At 34.9% G+C, this 27,663-nt stretch overlaps 4 protein-coding genes and 1 non-coding gene across 11 annotated transcripts; 2 read left to right on the top strand and 3 right to left on the bottom strand.

Moving 5' to 3' along the window:
• Nucleotides 1-621: 621 nt before the first annotated feature.
• On the bottom strand, nt 622-8,478 carry LOC149734776 (kelch-like protein 12). Of its 2 annotated transcripts, XM_089879968.1 has the most exons (13): nt 8,416-8,478; nt 8,096-8,160; nt 5,460-5,677; nt 4,881-5,034; nt 4,605-4,822; nt 4,314-4,460; nt 3,880-3,952; nt 3,567-3,655; nt 3,097-3,301; nt 1,502-1,645; nt 1,284-1,439; nt 815-959; nt 622-753 (listed from the first exon to the last, which is right to left on the bottom strand). In XM_089879968.1, the coding sequence occupies exons 3-13, from the start codon at nt 5,508-5,510 to the stop codon at nt 633-635; spliced, it is 1,503 nt and encodes a 500-aa protein (XP_089736094.1). In that variant the 5' UTR covers nt 5,511-5,677; nt 8,096-8,160; nt 8,416-8,478; the 3' UTR covers nt 622-632. The 2 variants fall into 2 exon arrangements, with proteins under 2 accessions (XP_089736094.1, XP_089736093.1); XM_089879967.1 differs by lacking the exons at nt 8,096-8,160; nt 8,416-8,478 and having other exon boundaries at nt 5,460-5,771.
• LOC149734773 (alkaline phosphatase-like) lies at nt 7,787-24,094 on the bottom strand. Of its 5 annotated transcripts, none has more exons than XM_089879965.1 (15): nt 23,954-24,094; nt 18,358-18,430; nt 17,009-17,125; nt 15,723-15,844; nt 15,038-15,218; nt 13,777-13,952; nt 13,026-13,227; nt 12,433-12,585; nt 11,932-12,111; nt 11,560-11,703; nt 11,044-11,188; nt 9,004-10,476; nt 8,416-8,586; nt 8,096-8,160; nt 7,787-7,838 (listed from the first exon to the last, which is right to left on the bottom strand). In XM_089879965.1, the coding sequence occupies exons 2-12, from the start codon at nt 18,422-18,424 to the stop codon at nt 10,224-10,226; spliced, it is 1,740 nt and encodes a 579-aa protein (XP_089736091.1). In that variant the 5' UTR covers nt 18,425-18,430; nt 23,954-24,094; the 3' UTR covers nt 7,787-7,838; nt 8,096-8,160; nt 8,416-8,586; nt 9,004-10,223. The 5 variants fall into 5 exon arrangements, with proteins under 5 accessions (XP_089736091.1, XP_089736090.1, XP_089736088.1 ...); XM_089879964.1 differs by lacking the exon at nt 23,954-24,094 and adding an exon at nt 18,639-18,776; XM_089879962.1 differs by lacking the exon at nt 23,954-24,094 and adding an exon at nt 18,634-18,766 and having other exon boundaries at nt 8,995-10,476.
• Trnag-ucc (transfer RNA glycine (anticodon UCC)) lies at nt 9,971-10,042 on the top strand. The gene has a single exon. It is a non-coding gene; the product is annotated as a tRNA-Gly (tRNA).
• Nucleotides 18,944-22,354, top strand: LOC149734774 (uncharacterized). 2 transcript variants are annotated; one of them, XM_089879994.1, is made up of 4 exons: nt 18,944-19,977; nt 20,577-20,657; nt 21,227-21,379; nt 21,805-22,354. In XM_089879994.1, exons 2-4 carry the CDS (start codon nt 20,588-20,590, stop codon nt 21,936-21,938), a joined length of 357 nt encoding a protein of 118 aa, XP_089736120.1. In that variant the 5' UTR covers nt 18,944-19,977; nt 20,577-20,587; the 3' UTR covers nt 21,939-22,354. The 2 variants fall into 2 exon arrangements, with proteins under 2 accessions (XP_089736120.1, XP_089736121.1); XM_089879995.1 differs by having other exon boundaries at nt 18,944-19,957; nt 21,805-22,081.
• Nucleotides 22,218-27,526, bottom strand: LOC149734772 (uncharacterized). Its single transcript, XM_089879985.1, has 6 exons — nt 27,262-27,526; nt 26,662-26,794; nt 26,012-26,183; nt 24,965-25,220; nt 23,954-24,118; nt 22,218-23,088 (listed from the first exon to the last, which is right to left on the bottom strand). Exons 1-6 carry the CDS (start codon nt 27,288-27,290, stop codon nt 22,884-22,886), a joined length of 960 nt encoding a protein of 319 aa, XP_089736111.1. The 5' UTR covers nt 27,291-27,526; the 3' UTR covers nt 22,218-22,883.
• Between the last annotated feature and the right edge of the window lie 137 nt (nt 27,527-27,663).

Raw genomic sequence — 27,663 nt, 5'->3', positions numbered from 1 at the left:
TCAAGTGCCACATTAAACATGTTGATTTATGCATAGCACATCATTATAATAATTAAAAATCATTATTACATACAATCAAAAACGTTGAAGAAATATGAAAACTTTTTTAAAATAATTAAATTTCATAAAAAAATCTCAAAAGCACATTCAAACTGGTGCACATATTTATAATAATATTAAAACAAATGTTGACTCTTCGGTTACAGGAAAGAAGTTTGATAGTATACTGAAGGAAAAAGACAGTAATGATAAAAAGTACAGCCGTTATAACAATAAATGTTAAAATAGAAGTAAAAGACTTGGATGTATAACTTACTTTAAGAGTTGGATAAAAGGTGTAAAAGTACCACCTAAACAAGCAATATATCATTAAATGACAATTTATTAATTGTTTTTGCTTGCTGTATATAGAATTTAAATGAAAGCCTGATGAAACATTGATAAATATCAATCAAATATTGTTATAGTTTACACATTAAATCATTGACTTTATTTAATAAAGTAAAGCCCAATTGTGGTGTGCATACACAGCTTATAGCTTGTAATGGTCCTTGGCCAATGAAGCTGTAAAATATGCAACAATAAACATGTGACTTATTAGTGCAACGGAAAGTTGTTTACCTGTTTGCTATTTAAACAGCAACCAGAGAATGACGAAGTAATTCAACTTCAGTTTCACCAACAACTCTCCACTTGTCAGTTTGATCATTGTAACATTCAATTGATTTCATAACTTCATTATTAGAATCCCGACTACAATAAATAATTTGAAATAGAATATTAATCAGAAACAAAATAAATGTTAAGTATTCACCCTCCTACTACATAAATCTTGTTTTGTGCAACACAAGCTGCAAAGCGACTTCTCTCCATGTTCATATCCTTCACATAAACCCATGTGTCATCATCAACATTGTATTTCTCAACCGATTTAGGAGATTGTTTTCCACATAAACCACCTAATATTAATTAAGGACAAATATAAATACCTTTGGAATATTGATTGTTTAATCTTTTATAAGTTTTATATTGGTCTTAAGCTTGTGTTTTTTTAGATAAGTGCATTTCACCAGTTTATGGATTTACAGATTTTTTGCAAATAAAGTATTGCAAAATATTAAGACAAAACCTAAAAAATAAATAAGCCTTTCAACTATGAATAATTATTTGGGGGATATGCAACATTTTTTCTTATTAAGAGTCAAATGCCATGGTTAAATTCGAGTAGAAATAATAAGAAATTATGAAACAAAGTTGTATTTTAGTAAATTAAAAACAATCACCAATAGCATAAATAGCATTGTTAAGCACCACAGCAGCAAAGAAACGTCGGGGTGTTTGCATTGGAGCAACATCTTGCCACTCATCTAAGAATGGATCATATCGTTCCATCGAACATAGAAACTCTGACCCAGATCCACCAAGTGAATATAAATAACCTGGATACATTACATGTTGTTTAAATAAAATAAACTAAACAAATTTTGTTAGAATAACTAACCATTGTGAGCAACAATAGAATGGCCATATCTGGCAATCTTCATTGGTTTAAGTTGAATCCATTTGTTAAGTGAGACAACATAATACTCCCCTGATGATAGACTTTTGATATTATCATCAGCTCCACCAAATACAAAGATGGTACCTATGTTATGAGATTTAATATTAATTATGTGATATTTAGGTGTAAAGAATGTTTTAAATAATACTAATAGTGTAAGGTATAAAGTAAGTGCTTTTAATGCGACTGTGCCTAAATTGTAATAGTTTGATGCTGATGCGACAATCGTTGTAAATTTCCAGGCACGCACTTGTAAGGGAAATTCCGATTTTGTATCTCATACTCCCCAAGTTTCTAGACCAGCATTTCTTGTACTAGGGTAAATTTAGCCCGGGGGTAAATTCCTTGTATTTCGAGGGTAAATGAGCTACCAATCAAAATCCACATTGGTTGAAGGGACAGAAAAAATTGTGAAGATTTGTAGTACTTTACCAGACATTGAACAACTCGTTGCCAAAAAGCTAGCGTATCCTTGCATTAAATATAACTGATGTAATTAGCTGTTTTCGCTTTTTAATAAATAAGCGCCTTATTACATATTGGGGTAAATCTGATAAGCATATTTGTTAAAAGGGTAAAGCATACAACAAAGTTTAAGAACCACTGTTCTAGACAGTATAAACAAGAGATCACACAGATCTAATGCATGAGCACGGTATAAACTAATTAGCATAGTATTAATTACCACTATCACTACAATGGTCGACTGAGATCGATCAAAAACAAATCAAAAGTAACCAACAAAGCGGGTTTCAGTCGCCATTGGTGACTGTGGAGCAGTGGATAGAATGCACTTAGTCGTGTATTAAAACTCATTAAACTTAAGACGTATAAGGAATGAAAGTTTGGTAAAGAATATGTGTAAATACGCTTTGTACAACTCCTGTACCGTGTGTTGACATGTAAACTTACACTAGTTAACCTTGTCGTCGCTTAAAGACGTTTGCTTTTGTGAATTTGGATAAACCGTAGTCACGCAGTATTATAGGTAATGTTAGAAGTTAATATTATTCATATTGTGGCGGCTGCATAATGATTTATTGCGAGCGGTAAACTAAAAGAGCGAAGAAACGAGAGACGCGGTGTTTATACCGAAGATAACGATAAGAAAAAGGCACTCGTCTACGCTTCGGTGCACACACGCTAATTGTGCGGTTTTAAATCTGAAAATTTAGTCTAAAAATTATAAATATATATTACGGTTTGATTTCAATAAAGAGATTAAAGAAAATGCTAGAATTGAGAATTAGGATAAGTGCGGAAAAAAATCGCCCTATCAGCAACAACAACAACAAAGCCAAGAACAACTGTTCGACGAAAAAATTCGACGAAAAATATGACCACTACCGTGCTCAATAACTGTTGTTTAAAGTAGTTGTAGTGGAAGTGGTGACCTATTGGTTAAGTTAAGAAATATTCTAATGTACCTAATGAGAATATGAGAATATTATTAATGTTCTCTAAAAATCACAGAAAAAAAATTATTAATAAATATTTGTAATAGGAGTCAAGATATTAATGTAAACTTAACTTACCATTTAAAACAGCAACACCAAATAGAAATCTCTTAACTTGCATTGGAGTTACCATCTCCCATTTTAAAACTTTTTCCTTTAATTTCATTCGATGAACAATGTTAGTTGCTGCAATTTTACCATCAATTTCTGAATCTCCTGCAAGATAATAGAGAACATCATCGATGACAACGGCTGCTGCTTTATCTCGACGAACAGGTAAATCCTGAAATCAAATCAAACATTTAATCTTTATTCTATAACTAAGAAACAAGCGATTTAAAAAATCTAAAATGCAAATATAAACAAGATGTAAAATAACAAATAAATGCCAATTAAAAATTAACATTTGCTTAAACTGAAATACACTGTATGATAAGAATTAGCTATTTTGAAGCCATAATACTGTTCAATATGTACTTATTGTGAGATTTTAACTGTTAAGGAAATTACATAATTTCTTTATTTAAAAAAACACATATTTTACTTGCCGGAAGTTGAATCCATTGTTTTGTTTGTAAATCAAGCTTGGTTACTTTGGTTAAAGTTCTTGTTCCACCAAGTGATATGAGAGATTTCTCTAAGTAATAAAATAGCGTTAACCTTAATATTATTAATACAAATTTGCCCTAAATGTTGACTATAAATTACAAATTAAAAAAGTATTTGAAAATTATTAACTGTGACATACAATTTATTTGTACTAATTAAAATAATGTATTTTCGCAATTTATAATAAAATTTAAAAGGAACTACTATTAGTTATATAAATATTATGTATATGACATACGTTTTAGGCTATACCTGTTTTCTTTGAATATTGCACCAAAGCACCAAATAATGAATCAACCAAATCACCAAGTTTTCTAATAAGAGGCTAAATAACAACTTTAATATAAATTTATTTGTAATTACTGATAAACTAATACAGAACTTGTCATCCTTACATGGCACTATGGCAGGATAACGTTAGTCATTATAACACAGGTGTTCTGTTTCATACACCTTGTACTCGCCCAAAAGTTACCACTTGTGCAACTTATATTTTTTCAATACAAGGTAGAAAATTTTGGCAATGCATAAAGGACTACTGGGTTAGAGCAATTGTTATTCAGCTTCTTGCCTACATATGCAAACAATTTGAAACAATGGTAGCTAGTTCAAGTCTTATACCCGTCACCTCTTTGCTAGAGGCAGGCGCGCTAAGCACAGGGCTGGGAAAAAGCAAGGACATTCACCTCAACAGAGACCACTTCTTCAAGCATCTTTGAAGACAACTCATAAAAATCGACAAATTTGATGACTTCTTCCAAATAACTTTCATTTGAAGCCAAATCAAACTTCACCCAGTTCATAACAGCAATGTAAACCAAATCTGAAGAAACCTGAGAAATGATTTGATTACATAATAATAAATCTGTATTTAAATATTAGTTAATTTAAGTGTTATAGATTCTGGTTTAATCTTATGTTTAGTTAAGCGTTTGCACTTTTTGTTCATGTCACATTTCATTTAATTTTAAACTAACTTTATCATGTGTTGATTGTAATAACTGGATAACAAACTTTTTTGAAAGTTTCTTAAATTGATCACCAGAAACAACTTGTTGGTAATTTTTAATAACAAAGTTGTTGAATTTCTTAGTTAACTGTGGAACGGTAAAATGGTCAGCCAAAGCTTGAATTGTGAAGCAATTTTGTAGAGAAACTGTTGTTGACAAATATTCAATGCAAAGTTTCCTGGCAGCTGAAACAATCAAGACACAGTTAAACAAAATATAATATTTAAATCAAGTTTTACGTACAAGCCATTTGAAGAAAATCAGAAACTGCAAAAAGGCTGCACACATTGTTGGTGTTGATGTTGATTTTTCCTGTGTACATGAATTCAACAAGTTTCTCCACACTTTCCGCATCTACACCATGAACTTCAACAACATCTTTATACTTTTCTTCCATCTAAAATAACACTGTTTACTTAATTCAGGGATTTATAAACTTTTTGAAGCACGCCCCTCTGAATGAAGAACCCAACAAAACTTGCGCCGCCTTTTTTAATAAATCATCTATATAACACATGTAACACTTAATTTTATTGCTTTTCGCACCCGCGCCCCTTCGAGTCTTACACACCCTTTGTTTTATTAATATTAATTCACTGTAATAGCTTAAACGCAACTAAATAGCATCACTTTCCCAATAATACTTCATCCCCCATAGGCTTACAAAGACTTAGGGCAGAGTTTATGGCTGAAACAATGAATACGGAGAAAAGTATAGTCCGATTCACATGTAGAATTGTGTAGACAGTCAAAAGGTAAAAACAACGCTAAAATGAAACACAACGCTAAAATGTAGACTACAACAGTAGACTACACTTGTACCTCAGTAGTAAACATGGTGTTGAAATATTTAGAATAGCAAGAAAGAACCATCTTGTTTGCTGGGATGTTTTTCTCTCCAACACGAATGATGATGTCATTAAAACAACCATCTTGTCGTGATTCATTGGCAAATTGAAGAAGATCAGATGAATGATCAATATTGTGAGTTTGTTCTTCAACTGAACATGTTCCATCGATAGAAAATGATGTTTCTGCCGCTGCCATGGTCATTTTAATGTTATCTACGGGTCTTATTTCCATATATATTTTCTATTTATCTATTTTAGTGCCTTTATAGAAAAATATCATTTATTAATATATTCACAGAAGTTTATGATCAGTAATTATCAGCTAATCAAAGATACTTTCTGCATGCCACCCTAAGTCTCAAAATTGTAAATGCATTTTTAGTAAAAAATAGATTCACATGTAAAAAAAGTTAGAAAATATGCCAAAATATCATAGCAAAGTTGAGTATTTGATGGTAATAACAGTCAAAACCGAAAACAAGAAGAGTGAATGTAACTTGTGGCCGGAAAACAACAGTCGTTATAACACGGGTGTTCAGTTTCATACACCTTGTGCCAGCAAGTACTATAAGTATTGTAACACAAGGTTAGTTGCTTCCACACAGTTAATTACCATTGTATGAATGAATGAATGAAGCTTATGGCCCGCCTGGCAACGACAGTCGTTACAACACAAATGTTTAGTTTCATACACCTAGTGCCAGCTTACGAGTTATCACGTATTTAACTTTGTAGGTAATTGTACATGGAGTCCATGGAAAATAAACAGCAAGTAAACAAAAAAGTAATAAACTCAGATGCTGTTTTATTCCGATTAACAACCTAATAATGTCAAATTATTATTAGGTGCAACAGCCGTGCTTTTTAAATGATTTTCACACCGTTTATCCATAGAGTGTCTTAATAAGTGTCATAATATGATATTCTCTATCGTTTTCGAAAAGATAAGTAAAAAACTATGATATGTCGTATTATAACTATAAACAATACTATGTGTTCAGTAAAAGCAGCAACTTAAAGCAAAAAAAACAGAAATTAACTTAATAAGCCACAAAGTCATACTATAAATAGTACAACGGTGTTAAACAATACTAAAACATATAGCTTGTCTGTCTATGTACAATATACCAGTCTACAACAACTAATACCATTCATCATAACTGCTACATAGAACTTTATTATTTAAGAAGTAAGATTTACCACTTTTGTAAAATAAGTCTATTAACAATATTGCAGTGTTTTGTAGTCTATGCTGTCCAAGCTTAACCATTTAAATTCGTCTGGTATTCTTACTCTTTGGTCTGGGAAACCCTATTCTATAATAGCGTTAGTCTGAATTGTTAGAACATAATAGTGTATGACTTTTATGTACAAAAAGCGTAATCTGAACTGTTAAGCAAGAAATGAATCCGACCAAAGGTACATTATATTTCGGGGAATCCCCTGGGAAAGAAAATTTCTATTTTTTTGCCGATAAACGAATAAATAAATAAACTACTGTATTTGCATTAAAACAACGGTACACGTATGTGTACCATTGATTAAAATATATTCCAGTAAAGTATTATAACGCTGAAGCAAAAATGTGTGGTCAAATTCCGGTTTTTAATTATACTGTCAATATTTTAACGGGTGATGCAGCAGTAATAATATTTAATCTTTTTTAACCTCGTGTGGCATGACAGCGACAGTCATTCTGACATGAGTGTACTGTTTCACACCTTATGACTGCTTACAAGTCACTCTAGCAGCATCGAGCTTCGAACTTGTGAACTCTGGGTTACAAATATATATGTCCGCTAACCACACTGCCACGGCGCCTATCACGGTATCATAAGGTGTCATACCTTATTTTAACCATACGGCGTTTCTCAGTGCAACACATTTCGATTGTTCATAATTCGCAACCTTTTTGGGGCGCTGAAGCACAAAGCGCGCGTCGGTCGAAGGTTTTAAATTCTTTCTGTATTGTTATCTGTTCGTGTACTTATTTTTTTTGCAATTGCTCATTTTTAATCATTCAGAAAATTTACCATTGTGGGCGTATATGTCATTATGCAAGACATTTAACAGCGGTACTTTTTATTAAATCTCGCGTGGCGAGCAACGATAGTAGTTATAACATGGGTGTATGTAACTTTGTAGGTTATAATTTTACCGTATATACACTTTCGGCAACCTATAGGCAACTATTAATTCGTTTGCTCAACAACATGCCCCTACGTTTTTACGTAATCCGTATCATGGAACCAAATAAGCTTTGTTTACGAAATATAAATAAAGAAAACAGACCAAGTATAATTCGTTGATTCTTTGTTTATTTAATGCAATTTCTTTAAGTTTCATTTCTCTAAAAAAACACGTTTATTAAATAAAGTACAGTTAGCCCTATTGTGATTTTGGCAGATAACAACTAAAGACCGACAACATGTCCCATCTAAGCCCACCCTACTGTTTGAACAAAAAATGCAAGATTTACACTTCAATAAATAAATTAAAAAAATTTCAGTAGCAGCAGTGAGCATTAAACCCGGTATCCTTCGGTTACGAAACAAGCTCTCTTAAAATAATGTTACAGAATTTGTTTCAGTTTGAGTTATGCCTTACCATTTCATTTAACTTCTTATAAGTTTGAGAGGGCGTCTCTTACAATTTCGTCGAGAAGTGTTTTGCTATAACAAAAGTAGCATCAAGTTACATTCACATAATTATTATATCTAATTAATCCAGTACTGTGGAAAAAGGTGGGAAACCTTTATCGCATAATATCCCAATATCCTGATCGTGTTTTAAACAATAATTAACAACGGCCTGTGGAAGTCGCGAGAATAAGTTTTTTATTTCTTTGAATGTTTTTTTGTTTACTACCAAATGGACAAGAAAATCGAATAAAAACTTGTCCTACTATATACCGTAAAGCAACTTACTCGTCATTCATTGCCTCCGTGCGGGGTAGATTGTCATAATTTCCAGACCACTTTACTCTTACCAATCTGCGACGGTAATTGCTTGAGTTCACAAAATGCAAAGCGACGAGAAGCAGCACTAGGAAAACTTTGCGGTCCATGTTTTGTTGCGGTTTCTGAATTGTCTGAGATCTATAGGTACAAATGGTTTCTGATATAAAGAAAACTGTCGACGCTCTCCCTTTTTTTTCTTTTTTGGGCGGACACAAATTTCATGGGAACTGCGCCCGTAGAGGCAAAACATTTACACGAATGGAACGTGTTTTTTCTCTTTAGGACTGTTACAAATTTACATTGAAATTGCGACCACTTAGGCAAAACATTTACACGAACGGAACGTGTTTTTCACTGATGTTGATTGGATTTCTCTTTTGTTTTACAGTCTAAAAATATCTTTTTAACAAAGAGATTTAGACAATTTCTGTTTTTACGATTTCAAGGCATAACTTATTGTTCCACATATCCAAACGCAACAGAATTAAGGGGACAATAGCTTTTACCAAATCGCCTAAAATGCAACAAAACAAAATCTTAACACACATTTTGTACCATTCAAAATACCCAGAGTGTAGCTACTGAAGCGTATTTCCGTTTTTATATTATACATTAAGCCCTACGGTGAGATTGGCAGGAGACTTTGAATTAAGCCTACGGTGAGATTGGCAGGAGACTTTGAATTAAGCCTGCGTTGCGTGCAATGGATTTCTAATATTATAAAGATGGCAAATGAAAAACAGCTCTGCTCGCTGATGAACCTAAACGGAAACAATTTATACTTTTCAGAAACATTCAAATGCTTTTTAGAAACAGCAGGCGTTTTAATTGTCTCCGCTTGAAAGTCTATAGTCTCCACAGTTTCACAGGCACGTATATGTAACAGAAACTCTCGAAGGCTTAGGCGCTCTTCTAACGGCCTATATAGACCGACTCACAATTTCACTAACAATCTAAATTCTAAAACATATTTTTCTAAAAAGCGATATATCTTTTAGTTACTGCACGCGTATGCTAAAGTTTGTTTTGAAGCAACACCGTAAAAGAGCAGAAAACCAAATATAGCTGTTACCAGTATAAAGCAAGAGAAATAACTGCCATGTTCTCGCTTATCAACGCGGCCGCGTTTCTGTCTGCCTGCAGTGCCCCTGTCCGCCCACTGACGAAACAAGACGCTAAAAAATAATCAATAATTACCCCGAGGAAGAGTGCAGAGGAAAACGAAGTGTTTTGAAGCACGTGAAAAAAGGACTCAAATGTCACACAAAAGAAACTGTTCAATATGATACTGTGGAGTTAGATGGGATACCGTTCGCACCTAAATCCCATATAAAAGGATTTGCTACAAAACAAGCGTCGATGCAACTTATACTCTGTTTGAAGGTAAAATGTTTTTGAAGTGGTCATTTGGTAATTCGCTAACGGCGTTATTTTGCATAGTCATCGATTTAGGTTTTCTTGCGAGTAATACCACACGACAAACTCAACTGTATATATCGTGTTTCGACATGATGTCTGCGCAGCGTCGATGGTGTAACGGTTAGCATTGGTGCCTTCCAAGCACTAGTTCCGGGTTCGACTCCCGGTCGACGCAGTTACTTTTATACAAAATGAAACTTTTATTCTTCATTCAAACACACTACAACTTACAGATAAAAAGAACGCTCATTCTTTACAGCAATTTAGACATTTAACATAAAATAGCACCGCATTTTACAAAATATGTACATTTTCGCGTGAAAAACGATTGAAAGTTTACGTTTTTATTGTCTTTTTCAGACTTTTTCATTCAAAACCTTTGGATCTTCGTGTTTTCTTGCGCTCTGTCGTGCCATTCTGCAAAGTTGTAAGTTGGCGGCTATTGCAATAATGCAAGCGGCCATCAGCAAGCCAAATGTAATGTACAGCGCTAGTTGAGCCTGTCCAGAAGATAGTCTAAATCCCAAAAAACTGACGAAAATCAAATCAGTCGACTGCTGGAGTTGTGCGGCGCAATTTTTGCTTTTTTTACCAATACAAGTTGCATATCTGTAAAAAAACATTTTTATATATGCGTGTATAGCTGTAAAGTACGCGCAGTTACCGAGTGTCAAAACTACTCATACCGGTTTCAATACCTTTGCTGCTAATATTCGTGAATACGTGGTCAATAGTCTAAAGGATACATGCTTAAACTAGGAGGTCTTCATTGGTTTATTTAAATTCGCAGGCAAAATAACCTATACAGTTACATACATGGTAACTTGAAGCGAACACGAGGTGTATGAAACAGAACAACCGTGTTATAACGACCGCGACTGCCCCGTCACGCAAGTATAAACCAACGTACATGCCCCAAACAATTCAATTTAATTAAAATAAGCCAAATACCTTACAACACTGGCAGGCAAAATAGTCTACAAAGTTATATACATGGTGACTTGTAAGCGAACACGAGGTGTATGAAACAGAACAACCGTGGTATAAAAACGACTGCATTTGCCCCGCCATGCACACGAGGTGTATGAAACAGAACAACCGTGGTATAAAAACGACTGCATTTGCCCCGCCATGCAAGTATGACCAATTTAATTTAAATAAAATAGGCCCAAATACCTTATAATATGTGCAATGTAAGACTGTTCATGAACTCCTTCAAATAAATGAGCCATTGGTCCACGAGCCATTATAACCACATCTTCCCCACCGTGAGTTTCAGATGGTAACGGTACAGCACTTTGTTGTTTATAATTTGGGTCGTCTAAAATGTAAAAAAATAATTTAGCTTGTATTTTTGGTATATAAATGAATGAATGTAACTTACTTTATCCTCGCGTGGCAGGAAAACGACAGTCGTTAAACACCGGTGTTCTGTTTCACACCTCGTGCCAGCTTACGAGTTACCACGTATGTTACTTTGTTGGTTTATTTTCTATATATATTGTTTTATTTTATTGTTTATTTTCTGTATGGCCGTCAATTTGGACGACCCATTAGTAACCATAGGGTTGGCGCAATTTCGTTTAAGGTGTTGTCAGCGACGAACCCATCATAGCCTATGGTTACAATCAGGCGCGCTATAACCACTGTACCGTATACGTCTTATACAGACATTCTAAATAAAAAAGTTACCTGTCGCAATGAGCGTAATGTTTTCCCTTTCACAAGAGCCAGCACCATTCAAAGTGCTATGTCCTGGACCGTTACTATACAGAAGTGTGGTGAATGGTTTGCCATCATCGACGAGCTTTGGATTATTAACGTTTGGAGCGGCGCCTGTGGAAATGAGAAAATATAGGGTTGGGGAAGATGGGACACCTTCAGCACATAATATCTAAATATCCTGATCGTGTTTTAAACAATTAAAAACGGTCTATGGGAGTCCTTAGGATACGGGTTTATAATTCTTTGAATGTTTTTTGTTTACTACCAAATGGGACGAGAAAATAGAATAAAAAGGTGTCCCATCTTCCCAACCCCTAATATATGTTATATTATAAATACCGAAAATAGGATTCCCTCTATGACTATAGCCACCAATAGTAAAAACATGGCTATGATCCGCCGTCACAATGATCATTGTTTCGTCATCTGACGTCATCTCAACTGCGGCTTCAATCGCGTCATCAAGCGCAACGAGATCATGGAGCGCAAGATAAGCCTTTCCTGCATGGTGACCGTGGTCTAAAAACAAAAAAAAATAAAAAGTGGGGTAAAATGGGACCGGAATTATTCTTTTTATAATAGTCTGGGGCAATATGGGACAAATATATATTGTTTTTGTAAAAAGTTTGGGGTTAGATGGTTAATAATAAAAAGTAGTGTGGTGTAATATGGGATACATTATACCTAATGCTTTAATAGTAGAATGGGAACAGATGGTTTTATTTTCTTTCCTTAACCCATTTGGTAGTAAACAAAGCATATTCAAAGTATTATATAACCGTTAACTGTTAGCCCAGTAAGAATATGTTTCTACTACTTTAGAAAATCAATTTAACAAACCAATTTTTCCGCCCTCTACTAAAAGAATAAAACCCTGATCGTTCTTTTTGAGCATTCGTATAGCCTTTGAGGTCATATCTTTCAGAGAAGGCTCTCCAGCGCCGTCTTGCGCCCGGTGCGCTTCATAGTTCATGTGTGACGGTTCAAAAAGACCTGCATTAAAGAAATGTAATTTGGTTTATCCCCGCAGAGCCAGAAAACGATAGTCATTATAACACGGGTGCTTTGTTTCATGCACCTTGTGCCCATTTACAAGAAAAGAATTCATTCTTTTTTATCGCCCCATTGATAGTAAACAAATAACACTAATAGAATTAGATAACCGTAGCCACGCGACTCTAAAATGTCGAGGTTATTTGCATACGTTAAATCAAATCTATATAGTACTGTAGGGTAAGGTGAGTCACCTTTAGCACATAATATCAAAATATCCTGATCGTGTTTTAAACGATTAACAACGGTATATGGGAGTCGTAAGAATACGGTTTTATAAATCTTTAAATTTTTTTGTTTTCTACCAAATGAGACGAGAAAATAGAATAAAAATCTGTTCCAGCTTTCCCCACCCTACTATATTACAGTTATATGAATACCTAGCAGAGAATCTGTCTTCGCAACATCAACTTGATCAAACTGTTCTTTGTTCCAAACGTATGCTGAATTCCGGTTGCTTTGCTTTGCTTTCCAAACCTCGATTAAATCTTGTCCATCTAATCTTAAGTTAGCTCTATCTGTATATTCGACGTCAAATGTTGTGTTCGGTTTAAAGTATTGCCGTCCGCCACCAAGAACAACCTATATAGATTTAGGTTATTTAGTTACTTTTAGTTAAATATAGCTTGCACAAAATTTTAAGGAGGGAATGAATTTATGTAATTTATTTATCCTCTAGTATGACCAGGCAACGACCGTCGTTATAATACAGATGTTCTGTTTGCTATATACACTTCGTGCTCACTTACGAGTTATCAGGTATGTGACTCTGTGGGTGATTTTTTTTCTGTAAGACTAACAATTTAGGCAATTCATGAATGTAACTTACTTCATCCTCTCGTGGCCGAAAAACGACAGTCGTTAACACAGGGGTTCATACACCTCTTGCCAGCTTAGGAGTTACCATGTATGTAACTTTGTATATGATTATTTTTTTTAGTTTTTTTTATCTTTTATATATAGCTAATAATTTGGACAAGCCATTAGTGACCACTGGGTTGAAGCAATTGCCGTTAAGAGTCTTGCACAAAGACACATACGTCCACAATAGTATAGCAGCGACGAGACTTGAACCCAGGAATATGGCCGCTAACCGATTGTGCCATGGCGCTTAACTTTTAGCCGTCTTACCGTAAATTGGTCGCTTTTATCAATAAACTGTTGAGCAATGTCTTTGCACCCGTTTTCTTTTGCTTCTGCAGTCATTTCAGCGTCGCTGTACCATAATCGGTCTGGTGAATTAGCATACGCAGCAGCAGGTGTGGCATGGTTTATTGTTGTCGTAGTTACGATGCCAGCAGACATACCTTGAGTAAAAAGTTCCAAAAATTAAACATCTACAAAGTAACATACATGGTACATCGTAAGCTGGCACAAAGTACAGTATAGGGTGGGAAAAGATAGGACACTTTTTAACTCTGTTTTCTTGTCCAATTCGTTTGTAAACAAAGAACATTCAAAGAATTATAAAACTATATCCTCACGACTCCTATATACCGTTGTTAATTGTTTAAAACACATTCAGAATATTTGGATATTAAGTGGTTAAGGTCTGCCAACCCCCCCCCCCCCCCACCCTACTACATATGAACATCCGTGTTACGACTGTCGTTTTCCGGTCACGCGAGAATAAAGTAAGTTACATTCATTTATAAATAAATATAACTTTCTTATCCTGGCATAGCGGGGAACTACAGTCGTTTTAACGTTTCCTGTTCCATACACCTCGTGAACGCTTAAAAAATGACCACATATTTAACTCTACACATGCGGATATATTTTAGCTGAAAATTAGACGGGCAATTAAACTGTTCGAAAAAATGATGAAATTGCCCACTATCTAATTAATGTTCAAAAAAAAATTCGTTTAAATGCTTATATAACTGTATTAAAACCAAACTATGAAAGAAATGTTTGCTGAAGTATTATATATACAGTGCGCCAGAAAAGTATGCTTATGTTAGCAGACAGAACTCGATGTTAATAGTATTGAACTGTATTAAACATGAATGCGTGCACTTCAAACGCAAAGCGTAATTAAGTTCGCGATTGCGTTTTAAGTTGTATACTGAAAGTAGTTTCTAACAACCTGCTAATGACTTTAATTACAGCTAGGCAAACTTTAGCAGGCTATTGCTATTTTTATTGCACAATACAGTATTAATAAAATCGGTTATACAAAGATGTTTGAACTTAATACAGTAGGGTGGGGGGAGATGGGACACCTTTAGCACATAATATCCTGAACGTGTTTTAAACAGGTAACATCGGTCTATGAGAGTTGTGAAACTTGGGCCGGGTGTGAAATTTAGTCCAGCGCAATTTTCGGACATATGGAATTTAGGTGCTAACGGTACCCCATCCTACCCCACAGTATACTTTACTTACTAACCTGCCATTTTAGCTTCAAGTAATACAGACGTTAGAAGATTACTCTCATTTATGCTCCCAGCACAAATGCCTTTGACTGAGTTACCGTTTAAGCCGAGAACATAATCATTTGTTTTGACGCCTGTTAGAAAAGCAGTTGCTGTACTGGCAGAGTCTGATACTTGTCTGTTCACGGAGTACGTCTGTAACGTTAAAGATATATATAAACGTCGAAATTGATTAAATATATGTATAACATATAGTAGGGTAGGGGAAGACGGAGCACTTTTAGCACTTAATATCCCAATGTCCTGGTCGTGTTTTAAACAATTACCAACGGTCTATGGGAGTCGTGAGGATACGGTTTTATAATTCTTTGAATGTTCTTTGTTTACTACCAAATTGGACGAGAAAATGAAATGAAAAGGTGTCCTATCTCCCCCCACTATACTATATAACATATTTGTTTTTGCGTGGCGGGGCAACGACAAGTCGTTATAACACGGATGTTCTGTTATACGCACACCTCGTACCCGCTTAAGGGTTACCACATATGTAACTTTATGGGTGATTTAACTTTTACCTGTATACTGCCTATAATTTTGACAACAAAATAATACAATAAAAACATATCCCATCTCACCCCACCATGAAAACTGTCCCATATTACCCCACTTTACTATAATAAAAAAACGTATTTAAATCACCCTTGAAACTCCAGTGTACGGCAATTTATCCATAGCGAGTTTCGTCTCTTCGCCCGAAGCACCAGAGTTCTGTCCTTTAAGGATTCGTCCCGCCGTTACTGTTGTAACGCCCATTCCATCACCTATAATGAAGTAAATAGTAGGATGGGGTAAGATGGGACACTTTTAGCTTATAATATCCAAATATCCTGATCGTCTTTTAAACAATTAACAACGGTCTATGGGAGTTGTGAGGATACGGTTTTATATTTCTCTAATTGTTATTTGTTTACTACCAAATTGGAAGTAATTAGAATGAAAGGGTGTCCCATCTACCCTCACCCTACTAGATAATATCTTCGTAAAATCAACAACAAGGTAACATACGTGGTAGCTCTTAACCGGGCACGAGGTGTATGAAACAGAACACCCGTGTAAAAATGGCTGTCTTTTTCACGCCATGCGAGTATAAAGCAAATTCATTCGTTTTTTAAGGCCCACTGCTGCTACCATTGTGGACGTTTGTATATCTTTTAAGAAAGACACTTAACCACAAATGCTCCAACCAAGTGGTCCATTTTAAAAATCTAAATTTTCAGCCATACAATAAAAATCAGCAAAAAATTCACCCACAAAGATACCTGCACAAAGAATGCTGTTTTTACATTTGGGACCAGCGACTACACATTCCAAATTTTATGATATTTTACATAAAGTCTTAAATTATAGTCGCTACCCGTTAGTCAAATATCGTAAATTTAAGGTTCCTTTAATATGGTTTATGCTATAACACCAATGCTTTGAAAATAGGCCAAATGCATACACTCTGCTTATGTGTTCAGAATACTATAAATAGTAATGTGGGTTAAGAAACAGATAGCACATATTTTCCTATAATTCCTAATCTTGTTTTTAATAAATAACAGCACCATTTTAGAGTTGTAAAGACACCGTTATTTTTGTAAATATTTATTTACTGTCAAATGGGAAAGAATAGAGAATGAAAACATGAACCATCTTACCCCATACCACAGACATATTGTTCATATTACATATAGTACCACTACAAATCTGTATAAAATACAAACGTATAATAGGGTGGGAGAAGACAGAACACCTTTAGCAAAAAATATCCAAATATCCTGATCGTGTTTTATGGGAGTCGTGAGGATACGGTTTTATAATTCTTTAAATGTTTTTTGTTTACTACCAAATGAGGTGAGAAAATAAAATAAAAAAGTGTCCCATCTTCCTCCACCCTACAATATACACTATATACGTCAGTGCAAATTTAGTAATATACCAACCAATAAATATAATGACATTCTTTGCTTTTTTGATATTCAGCTTCTGGTATTGAAGTGTTTCAAGTAGTTCTGCCTCGCTAACCTGTTCCCAATAGGCGGCCGACTTTTCTGTCAAGTCTATAGAGATAAAAAGTCAATGAATAATTGTAACTTATTTACTCTCGTGTGACGGAACAACAACAGTTGTTATAGCATGGGCGTTCTGTTTCATACACCTCGTGCCTGCTTACAACTTACCACGTATGTAACTTATTTGCCCTCACGTGACGGGACAACGACAACAGTTATAATAGCATGGGTGTTCTGTTTCATACACCTCGTGCCTGCTTACAACTTACCACGTATGTAACTTATTTACCACGGCGTGGCGGGACAACGACAACAGTTATAATAGCATGGGTGTTCTGTTTCATACACCTCGTGCCTGCTTACAACTTACCACGTATGTAACTTATTTACCCCGGCGTGGCGGGACAACGACAACAGTTATAATAGCATGGGTGTTCTGTTTCATACACCTCGTGCCTGCGTACGAGCTACCACGTATGTAGTAACTTTGTAGGGAATTATTTTAAATTATTAGTCTAATACACAACATAAACACATACATTTTTAAACTACATAGCACCATACTTTTGGCCATTTCGCATATTGGCAGACACTGGTAAAGAAACTGCGTTTTTAATGGACCATTGTAATATGGTTCATACAAACTGGGTTGCGGCAATACGTTGCAAAACTGCATAAGCGAGCCGCGTTAGCGTGTAACTTCTAAAACGATAACAGTTTCTGAAAAGATGCGTTCTTAGAAATGTACGGGAGTGGATTTTTAATATTTCACTGCTTATGTCATACGAGGCATAAAACTTGGGTAAACCTTTAGTCAATTAGTTATACTCTAATAAAGTCTCGACGATTAACACACGAGGTATAGTAGGGTGGGGGGAATGAGACACCTGTTCATTCTATTTTCTCGTCCAATTTTGTAGTAAACAGAGAATATTCAAAGAATCGTGACACCGTATCCTCACGATTCCCATGGACCGTTGTTAATTGTTTAAAACACGATCAGGATATTAGGTGACAGGAGTGTCCCATTTTCCCCCACTGTACTATACATAGTCCTGTATCTTTAAGGTGGAATACGGTTAGCACCCAAATCCGATATCACCTGATCGGGTTTTTAACAATTAACAACGCTTTTTTAGGGTAGCATAGCTATACGGTAACATAATTTTGTAAATATTCTTTGTTTGCTACTAAATGGGACGACAAACAAGAATAAAAACATGTTCCATATTACCCCACCTTACTATATTTTAATTTGCAATTCAATTAATTCGACTTACCTTGACCAATTACCGCAACACTTGCACAAAGTAACAGTAGCCCTTGATGGAACATCATATCCAACATAAGCCTCTGCAAATAAATAGCATTACAGCATTAATATAAAGAAAAAAACTAACTACACCGACGCTATAGTCTTTGTTTGACACAATACACAAAACTTGGCTGTGAGAATTACAAATCAGACGTGCTGTAAATATTAAACCATGCCGCTCCCGCCAGGTACAACGGCTGTTGCCCTTTCCCGCCTTTCCCCTAATCAAAATCGGCATCACCTTACAAATTTGCTTCTGATAGGGAAATAGCTCGTGTTCCAGGTCCTGTTTTGAATCTATAGGACGCCTTTATCCGTTGCTACTAAACTGCTGTTATGACTTTGCTTTAACCTGGTTGCAAACGCACAAATAAGAGCTGTGCAAATATTTGATTACTGCAAATCAAAAATTAATCCTATTATGCTCGCTGTTTTTGTAGATCGTGCTCTATTTGCTTTTTCGTATTGTTTAAAACTTTTTCACGACAAAAACAGGAAGAACCGCTCTTTTCTTGTACGCACACTTTTCTTCTATTTACCTAATCTTTACATTGTATTATTTGTAAAGTGTAATGGCCATCATTTTTACCCAAAACATTATTTCTTTCGTTTTAATCAACAATAAGCGTGTTTTAAAAACTGTTCATTTACCGTTACTGCCGTCTTTTCGCTTTTATCAACTCTCTCGTTTTTCGTTATCGTGACCGAAGAGACGAAATAAATTTCATTCATTCATTCACGTAGCTATAAAGCTGCAAAAACATTCTTGCGTTTGCGCTGTATAGGAAATTACAATTACCGATAGTGATTGCTAATAAAATCACAATAATCAACTTTTGATGGTAATTGATCCTGTTAATTCGGAAAACGCTCTGAACTGTAGATTAGTGTGTATACAAAAGGCACTTAAAATTATAGAACCAACGGACTTTTGGTATACGCCCGGATTTCATTTGTTAGTGTTATATACTACTGTGGGGAAGATAGGTCTACGGTCTATGGAAGTCGTGAGGATACGCGTTCGGGTCTGCAATATTTGAGAAACACAATACGTTAACTGTCACGTGTTTACTGAACCATTACTTGAATAACAGGCGGAAAATCAAATATGTTTTGCGCATTTAGTTTTGAACGTTTGCGCAATAGTTGTTGTGCGCACTTTATTTTCAAAGTTTGCGCAAAAGTTGTTCTGCGCACTACTGCGCACGCTTTTAGGCTAGGTGTGAAGGTATAAGCGATACAAAGAAACCAATGTTTTTAAGCAAAAGCATGATATATTTCTGGTATAGTACTGTGGGGTAAGATAAAATACAGTTAACACATAAATCCCAAATTTTCTGATGAACGTGTTTTAGAACAATTACCAATTTTAAAATCGTGAAAATACCGAACAGCATTGCTATTTTAATGTACCAAACATTTTGTAATGATATTAGCACATGATATACCTTACACAAACACGAATATGGTATATGCTATACACAACTGTTTATCTACCGTTGTACGTCATATGGGAAAATGGGCACCTGTTTTACAGTTACGAAATGAAACTCCAGTTTTCTAAGGTTAAACACATTACGACAAGGTAAAAGTTACAGAATGGTATACGTTTTTAACAACTGTTTTAAAATATTTTCGCGTTTCTAGTTAAAATATGCTTAAATGGTTGTTTTTTTAATATATAGTTGAATGGTATATGACTATTTGAATGTTATGTCTAATGGGGCTTTTTTGCAATTTATTATTTTTCAAAGATTTAAAGTTACGGTAAATAAACGTTGGCACATGTAGTAGTAAGTTGGCAAACGAAGAACTCTATTTTAGGCCAAATGAAATTACCAGCAGAAACAGTATATATATATGTATTTTTATATAGTAGGGCGGGGGAAGATGGGACACTTGGGACACGGCAAACAAAAAACTTTCAAAAAATTATAAAACTTTATCCTCACGACTCCTATAGACCGTTGTTAATTGTTTGAAACACGGTCGGGATATTTGGATATTAAGTGCTAAAAATGTCCCATCTTCCCCCACCCTACTGTATTATGTTGATTTAGTTGTATACTAGGTTAGGAAAGCTAGAACACGTTTCCATTTTATTGGTAATTGTTTAAAACAGGAAAATACGAGATATTATTTCTTAAAGGTATCCCATTTTACCCCATAATACTTGCTTTGCAGATACAAGTAAAATGAAGGTCAGTTTAGTTGTGTGTTTGGCGTTCGTTGTTTGTGTGGTAGCCCTGGACGAGCTTGACACAGGTATTGTCTTATTGTCTTATCCCACTTATTGTTTTTATTAGAAGTTTAACTTGATAATAATTAAACATAAATGGCTTGTTTGTCTGCTAGGTGTAGCGACCACGCTCAATTTTTTCAATCAAATGTAAATATGTTTTTAACTGTAAGTTAAATACTGTTAAATTTTCGCTATAAACTGTCTTTCTGTTTAAATTATTTCGAAATCTTCGCTACCGTAATTGAAGAGACAATAAAGTTATTATATTATATTTTCTCGGCGCAGTGTCACATTGGTTCGCGCACCCATCTCTATTCTAAAGGTTACGGGTTCGAGACTCGTCGCTGCTACCATTGTCGGCGTATGTAGGCAAAACACTTAACGGCAATTGCTCTAGCCAAATGGACAGCCATACAAAAAAACGCCTTCCCACAAAATTACATAGGTGGTAACTCGTAAGCGGACACGAGATGTATAAAACAGAACAATCGTGTTATAACGACTGTCGTTTTCCGGCCACTCGAGATCAAAGCAAATTACATTCATTTATATTAATTTTTGATCCGAAATCTCATGTTAATGTGTTTAACAGGGGACGGCATATGCAGTCTGTGCGTACAGAACAAAGGAGTTTCTGACTGCTGTTCTGGCAATGTACTTTGCAACAGTTTACATGGATCTTTGGATTGCACACAGACAACCGCAATGAGAGACGATTACCCGAAAGCAAGAGGCGAATTCGCAAGTAAGAAAATCTGTTACATAACCAAATTTAATGAAAGGTACCCCTTGCCCCTAAAAAATGAATAAAGTCGAAAAAGTCAGCAAAGAAACGTTATTTTAGACTCTAAGAATATGAAAAATCCTTGTTAAAAAAACTCTGATTTTCCTAATAATTATATACCGTAGGGTGGGGGAAGATGGGACACTTTTTGTTCCATGTTTTCGTCCCATTTGGTAGTAAACAAAGAAAATTCAAAGAAATATAAAACCATATCCTCACAACTCCCATATACCATTGTTAATTGTTTAAAACACGATCAGAATATTTGGATATTATGTGCTAAAGGTGTCCCCTCTTCCCCAATCCTACTGTATACATTTTGTGTTTTTTTACTTTTTTCCAGAGTTTAATAAAATAGTCATATTTTTTACTCTTTTTCATTACAGGTGCTTTATACGATATGGGTAATAACAACTTCTGCTCGATTTGCTGCGGTCGTTCCACCGAATCGACTACATGCTGCTCGGCAAAATCGTCTTGTACGTGCACGAAAACACTTTTGCCTTCGTGCACAGACTAAAGCTTTGCATCAATTTTACAAATGAAAAAAATAATTTGGTGATTTTTGGTAATTGGTCTGAGATTTCTTAACCGAATTGTAATAAAAGTGAAATGTCACAATAAAGAAATACAGTTGAAAAATTGGGTATAAAAATTCTTTGTTTTTATACTGTATAGAGAAAAATATGCTCTTTATATTGTACCTTTAAAATACCAATAGTTTTCAAACATAAAACTCGGTAACTAATTGTTTTTTTTACACTCTTTTCATGAACTAATGATACTTTTAAACCAAAGGTCAAATTTTATAATTTCATTTATTAAAAAAGGCACTAAAACAACAGCACAGTGATGTAAACGGTAAACTATTAATAACTACACAGTAAACAGTATTGTTACAAAACAGCTGCTGCATTCCCATCACTTACTAAAGGGGATTAAAAAAAGCTGTTCAAATAGAGTTTTTATGCGTAAAAGAAAATTCCCAATATAGAAGAGGGCGGGGAAAGATAGGACACCTGTTCATTCTATTTTCTCGTCCAATTTGGTTGCAAACAAAGAACATTAAAAGAATTATAAAACCGTTTCCTTACAACTCCCATAGCCCGTTGGTAATTGTTTAAAACACGATCAGGGTATTTGGATAATATGTGCTAAAGGTGTCCCTTCTTCCCCCACAATTATATATACACTATATATTAAGTTTGTGTAAAGCTATAAAATACAGCTTACTCACTACAGAGCTGATCTAAAAGGCAATGTCTACAAAATTGACTAAAATTTCAATTAAAAATTGAATATTTGATGTTATAGCGTTACATACATTTAAACGCAATACGTCTTAGAGTTTGTAGAAAGTACACGAAATACAGTAAAGCACTTTAATAAATTTAAGTGCTTTGTTACCACATTTAAATTATACTTTTACAAGCCCTAGTTTTCAAAATACAGGCACCTAGTTATTCTACAAATACGCCGTAAGAACTGGATTTTTTGGCCGTTTTTCTTGACCAAAGTAATGGTCACAGTTGAGTAAAGGACAGTCACTGTATTCGACTACATAATCGTAAAATAACTTTACATTTTCCGGTCGACGAAAGGGGCCGCCAATGTAACCGCATTCGCTAAGTGATTGGTATTTACCAAGTTTCCCCTCCTGGTTACATTCTCTGTAAAAACGCCACCGTTTTAAAATCATAACAGTTATAATCAGTTGTCTAAATTATCAGCCACACAAAAAAAAATCCTACAAAAAATAATCACCCACAAATTAACATACGTGGTAACTCGTAAGCTGAAACGAGGTGTATGAAACAGAACACGACTGTTGTTTTTTCGCCTACGCGAGGATAAGGCAAGTTACATCCATCACATTCAAAAGCTATACCGTAGCTTTTATTTCAGTTCTTTTGGGTACGATAGAACACCTTTAGCACAAAATGTTTCCTAACCATGTTTTAAACATAGCTTTTAAGAGTTGAGGATATAGTAATCTTATTATATTCTTTGTTTACTGCCAAATGAAATTAGAAAAGAGCATAGAAGGCATGTCTCATCTTACGCCAACTTACTATTACATTGAACAGTTTTATGATGAAAAAATATTTTAAATGAATACAACTTTTAACTGTACTGTTTTATAGGTTTAGTAGCCAGGCTTTTATTTTACACTTTTAGCCGAACCATATTAATTTTTTACCCGTAGCATGTTTTAACGACTGTTATATTTTTGGTAATTCCTATATTTTTTTGGTAATTGCTTTTTTGGGAATTACATAACAATTTAAATTATGTAATTTTAATATGGCTGGTTCGTCTGCTTGGTGTAGTGACCACGCTTATTTTCTTTCAATTAAATGTAAATATGTTTTTATCTGTAAGCGTGTTTTAACAACTGTTGTTTTGTCGCTATATCCTGTCTTTTCGTTTAAAATATTTCTAAATCTTCGCTACCGTAATCAAAAAGACAAAAAAAAATAATTTTATAAAACAACACACATATATATACATATATATAATAATAAAATTACGTACTTGTTTGTATACACGTTTAGTTCACCACTTGTAATGCGACCTCGTTCTCCAATAAGTTCAATTAACGTCCCAATAGTCATATGACTGTGTACCTTCATGTCAAAATGGCCAGGATGTTTGTCAATCAAATCAAAAGTTGCTAGCCTCAGGTGTACTATGATGAACCTAAGAAAACACAGTAGGTAAGGTGGGCATGTTTTTATTCTCTTTTCACACCCCCATTTGGTAGTAAACAAAGAATATTTACCGAATTAGGTTATATAACGATAGCCCTAGACTTAAAAAAACTTGGTATTTGTTTAAAACACCTTTAGAAATATAGGATTTAGGTGCCAACAGTATCTCATTAACCCCATAAACTGAAATATGAGAATTTTAGGTTAATGTAATATAATATATATTACATTCATTTTTATGAATGATGAATGAATGTAACTTGCTTTATCCTCGTGTGATGGGAAAACGACAGTCGTTATAACACGGGTGTTAATACACCTCGTGCCACCTTACGAGTTACCATGTATGTTACTTTGTAGGTGATTATTTTGGATTTTTTTATGTATGGCTGATAATTTGGACAACCCATTAGTGACCACTAGGTTGGAGCAATTGCCGTTAACTGTCTTGCCCAAGGACACATGCGCCCACAATAGTAACAGCGATGAGCCTTGAACCCCTTATGGGTTAGAAGCAGGCGCACTAACCACTTTGCAATGGTGTTTTATGATATAATAATAACTTTAATTTGTCTCTTCAATTAGGTTACCGAAGATTTAGAAATATTTTTAATGAAAAGACAGGATAGAGCGACAAAACAACAGTTGTTAAAACAAGCTTACAGTTAAAAACAGATTTACATTTATTTGGAAGAAAATAAGCACGGTCGCTACACCTAGCTGACAAACAAGCCATTTATGTTTATTGTCAAGTTATCAAGTTAGTAATATTACATACCTTAAATTAAGATTTCTCTGTATGAAAATTTTAAGATTTTTCTCTGAAATTTTTTACCTTGGATATGTAGCGTGATGCGGGTCCTGAAGAGTCTCAAAAAGAGGAGGAGCTTTAGTGACATAAAGTGGAGGAACAAAGTCCTCCGGGATCATTTCATCGTCTTCTTCTTCTTCATCGGACTTGTCATTTACCAGTAAATGGATACCACGCTCAAATCCACTGTATTCGATGTTACCCGTTTGTTCTGGGTCAAGTTTAACTGCCAACGCATGGAGTTCTAAACTTGTAGCAGGGCAGTTCAAATCTTTTAGCCCTGTGGAGGTATAGGTTTAATAAATAGATGAATGTAACTTGTCTATTATAGCCTGGCGGGGTAAAAAAATCACCTACAAAGTAACATACATGGTAACTGGTAAGGTGGCACGAGGTGTATGAACACCTGTGTTATAACGACTGTCGTTTTCCAGCCAAGCGAGAATAAAGTAAGTTACATACATTACATACAAAAGATTCGTTATAACATAGGTGTTCTCACTGTTCTGTTGTGTGCACCTCGTGCTTGCTTATGGGTCACTACATATGTGACTTTGAAGGTTATTTTTTGTTGGGGAAGCTATTTAATGAAAATTGCTTCAACCCAGTGGTCAATAATGGCTGTCTAAACTTTTGGCTATATTTAAAAAAACAATAATCCACACATATTTGGTTACTCGTAAGTGGGCTTAACTACTCATGGTGTATGAAACAGAATACCTATGTTATATTGGCTATTGTTTCTCTCCACGCAAGAATAAAACAAGTTAGTTTGTATAAATGAATGAATGAATGTAACTTACTTTATACTAGCGTGGCCAGAATACAACAGTTGTTATAACACAGGTTGTTCATACACCTCGTGCCAGCTTACGAGTTACCATGTATGTTATCTGGTGGGTGATTATTTTGTTGTAATGGTTTCATTTTTTATGCGTGGGCGATAATTTGGACAACCCATTAGTGACCACTGGGTTGGAGCAATTGCCGTTAAGTGTCTTGCCCAAGGACACATACGCCCACAAGGCCCACAATAGTAGCAACGACGAGCATTAAAAATTCATAGAGTACCTGCTTTGAATACTTGCACAGGTACAATGCCATCTCCCTCTTCATCAAAACGCTTAAAAAGTGATTCTACTTCTCCTGTATTCACCATCATCCACACGTCGAGCTTTTGAAGAAATTTTTCATAAGCCGCGCTGTCCGTGACAAAGTTTTCGAGCATTTTTGCCAATTTTGCCTAAAAAAAACATTACTTACAGACTAATATGATTAAACAAAACTTATATTTGTCCTACGCTGTGGCACAGAATTTAGCGTGTCTGTCTTTAACCCAGGGGTTACAAGTTCAAAGCTTGTTACTGCTACCATTGAAATTTCGTTATAAACATGAAATGTTTAAAATATTGTTGTGCACCAAAGTTGTCATTAGGGGATTGCGCAATACTTTTTTGACATTTGAATTTAGGGCAAATTTACAATAAGTTTTGCAGGGTGGAACGAAAATTAATGTTTCAAAAATCTAAGATTTTACATTAAAGAAATAATACTTTAACTAAACTAAAGAGATTCCAACATTGTTGCGCAATACAGCATGTGACTTAAACAGGAGTACGTTAGTATCATTGGCATCTGTGGTATGATAGTGACGTTAATGACAACATTTTTTACAATATTTGTGTATTAGGCGCCTATATGTTCCTTCAGCTCCTACTTACTGCAGCCTTTTCTTCTTTGGTAAGTTTAACCTTTTTCTTTTTTTTCTTTCCAATTCCAAGTTGAGCCCCATCTCCCTCAACTTCAAGGTCACCTCCACTACTTGGCTCTGGTGCTTCTGCTTTCTTCTTAGATCTAAAGCAATACTCCAATATTATATGGACAGATTGAAAAAAAACATAAATGCCCTATATATAGAATACATTGAGTCCTTTACACATTTTTCTGCTTTCTTTAAATATTAATTTTGAATGAATTTAACTTACTTTATTTTCGCGTGGCAGAAAAACGATAGTCGTTATAATAACACAGGTGTTCTGTTTCATACATCTCGTGCAAGCTTACGAGTTATCAAGTATGTTACTTTGTGGGTGATTGTTTTGGGGGTATTTTGTTTATTTTTTATGTGTGACTGGAAATTTGGACAATTAGTGACCGCTGGGTTTGAGAAACTGCCGTTAAGTGTCTTGCCCAAGGACACATACGCCCACAATGGTAGCAGCGACGAGTCTTTATTTTATATTTACCCCATAAATATACACAAACTTTACACTGTTACATACATTAAGACGAACTATTCAAATAACGTATATTTCACTTACTTCTTTTTCTTCCCTTTCTTCTTTACCATTTTAACAACTAATAATTACTTATCAATGATTACATTGGCAAACACACTTGTGATAATTATTTCGCCTTCGGCAAAAAAAGCGTCCCTGGCGACTAAAAGTCACGCACGGGCGACTTACATTAACAAGAGAGCTACATTAACTAAGTTCGTTATCATTATCTGCTAAAGTCTGTACGTGATATAAAGTGTCTATTATATTATTACCCGGTAGTAAAGAAAACGGGCGAATGTAGTAATGGAGCTGCAATTTTTTCATAGCTACTGTCTGGTATAGAAATGTTTTGCAACTTGTTGAAGCCTAGGTTTACCTCCAACCAATAAGCGACCGGAGCGTGACTTGAATCATATCATAGAATACTGAATCATATACTCC

This window comes from Ciona robusta, chromosome 6 (assembly GCF_009617815.1).
Source record: "Ciona robusta chromosome 6, ASM961781v2".
Classification (NCBI taxonomy): Eukaryota; Metazoa; Chordata; class Ascidiacea; order Phlebobranchia; family Cionidae; genus Ciona; species Ciona robusta.
The sequence above is the reverse complement of the archived record's forward strand: the minus strand, read 5'-3'. Positions and strand labels throughout refer to the sequence as shown.

Bases quoted from the DNA above. Each gene is read 5' to 3' on its own strand.
- LOC149734772 (XM_089879985.1), bottom strand. From the start codon at position 27,290: ATGGTAAAGAAGAAAGGGAAGAAAAAGAA. The intron at 26,184-26,661 runs GTAAGTAGGAGC...TGTTTTTTTTAG, and splicing joins CCAAAGAAGAAAAGGCTGCA to GCAAAATTGGCAAAAATGCT. The intron at 24,119-24,964 runs GTAAAAAATTTC...GTGTTTTCTTAG, and splicing joins CATCACGCTACATATCCAAG to GTTCATCATAGTACACCTGA.
- LOC149734776 (XM_089879967.1), bottom strand. From the start codon at position 5,720: ATGGAAATAAGACCCGTAGATAACATTAAAATGACCATGGCAGCGGCA. The intron at 1,440-1,501 runs GTTAGTTATTCT...TAATGTATCCAG, and splicing joins TTCTATTGTTGCTCACAATG to GTTATTTATATTCACTTGGT. The intron at 960-1,283 runs GTGATTGTTTTT...AATTAATATTAG, and splicing joins CAATGCTATTTATGCTATTG to GTGGTTTATGTGGAAAACAA.
- LOC149734773 (XM_089879965.1), bottom strand. From the start codon at position 18,424: ATGTTGGATATGATGTTCCATCAAGGGCTACTGTTACTTTGTGCAAGT. The intron at 15,845-17,008 runs GTTGGTATATTA...ACTTCATTATAG, and splicing joins GAATGTCATTATATTTATTG to GTGATGGAATGGGCGTTACA. The intron at 13,953-15,037 runs GTTAGTAAGTAA...TTTTTACTCAAG, and splicing joins ACTTGAAGCTAAAATGGCAG to GTATGTCTGCTGGCATCGTA.
- LOC149734774 (XM_089879994.1), top strand. From the start codon at position 20,588: ATGAAGGTCAGTTTAGTTGTGTGTTTGGCGTTCGTTGTTTGTGTGGTA. The intron at 20,658-21,226 runs GTATTGTCTTAT...TGTGTTTAACAG, and splicing joins CCTGGACGAGCTTGACACAG to GGGACGGCATATGCAGTCTG. The intron at 21,380-21,804 runs GTAAGAAAATCT...TTTTCATTACAG, and splicing joins AGCAAGAGGCGAATTCGCAA to GTGCTTTATACGATATGGGT.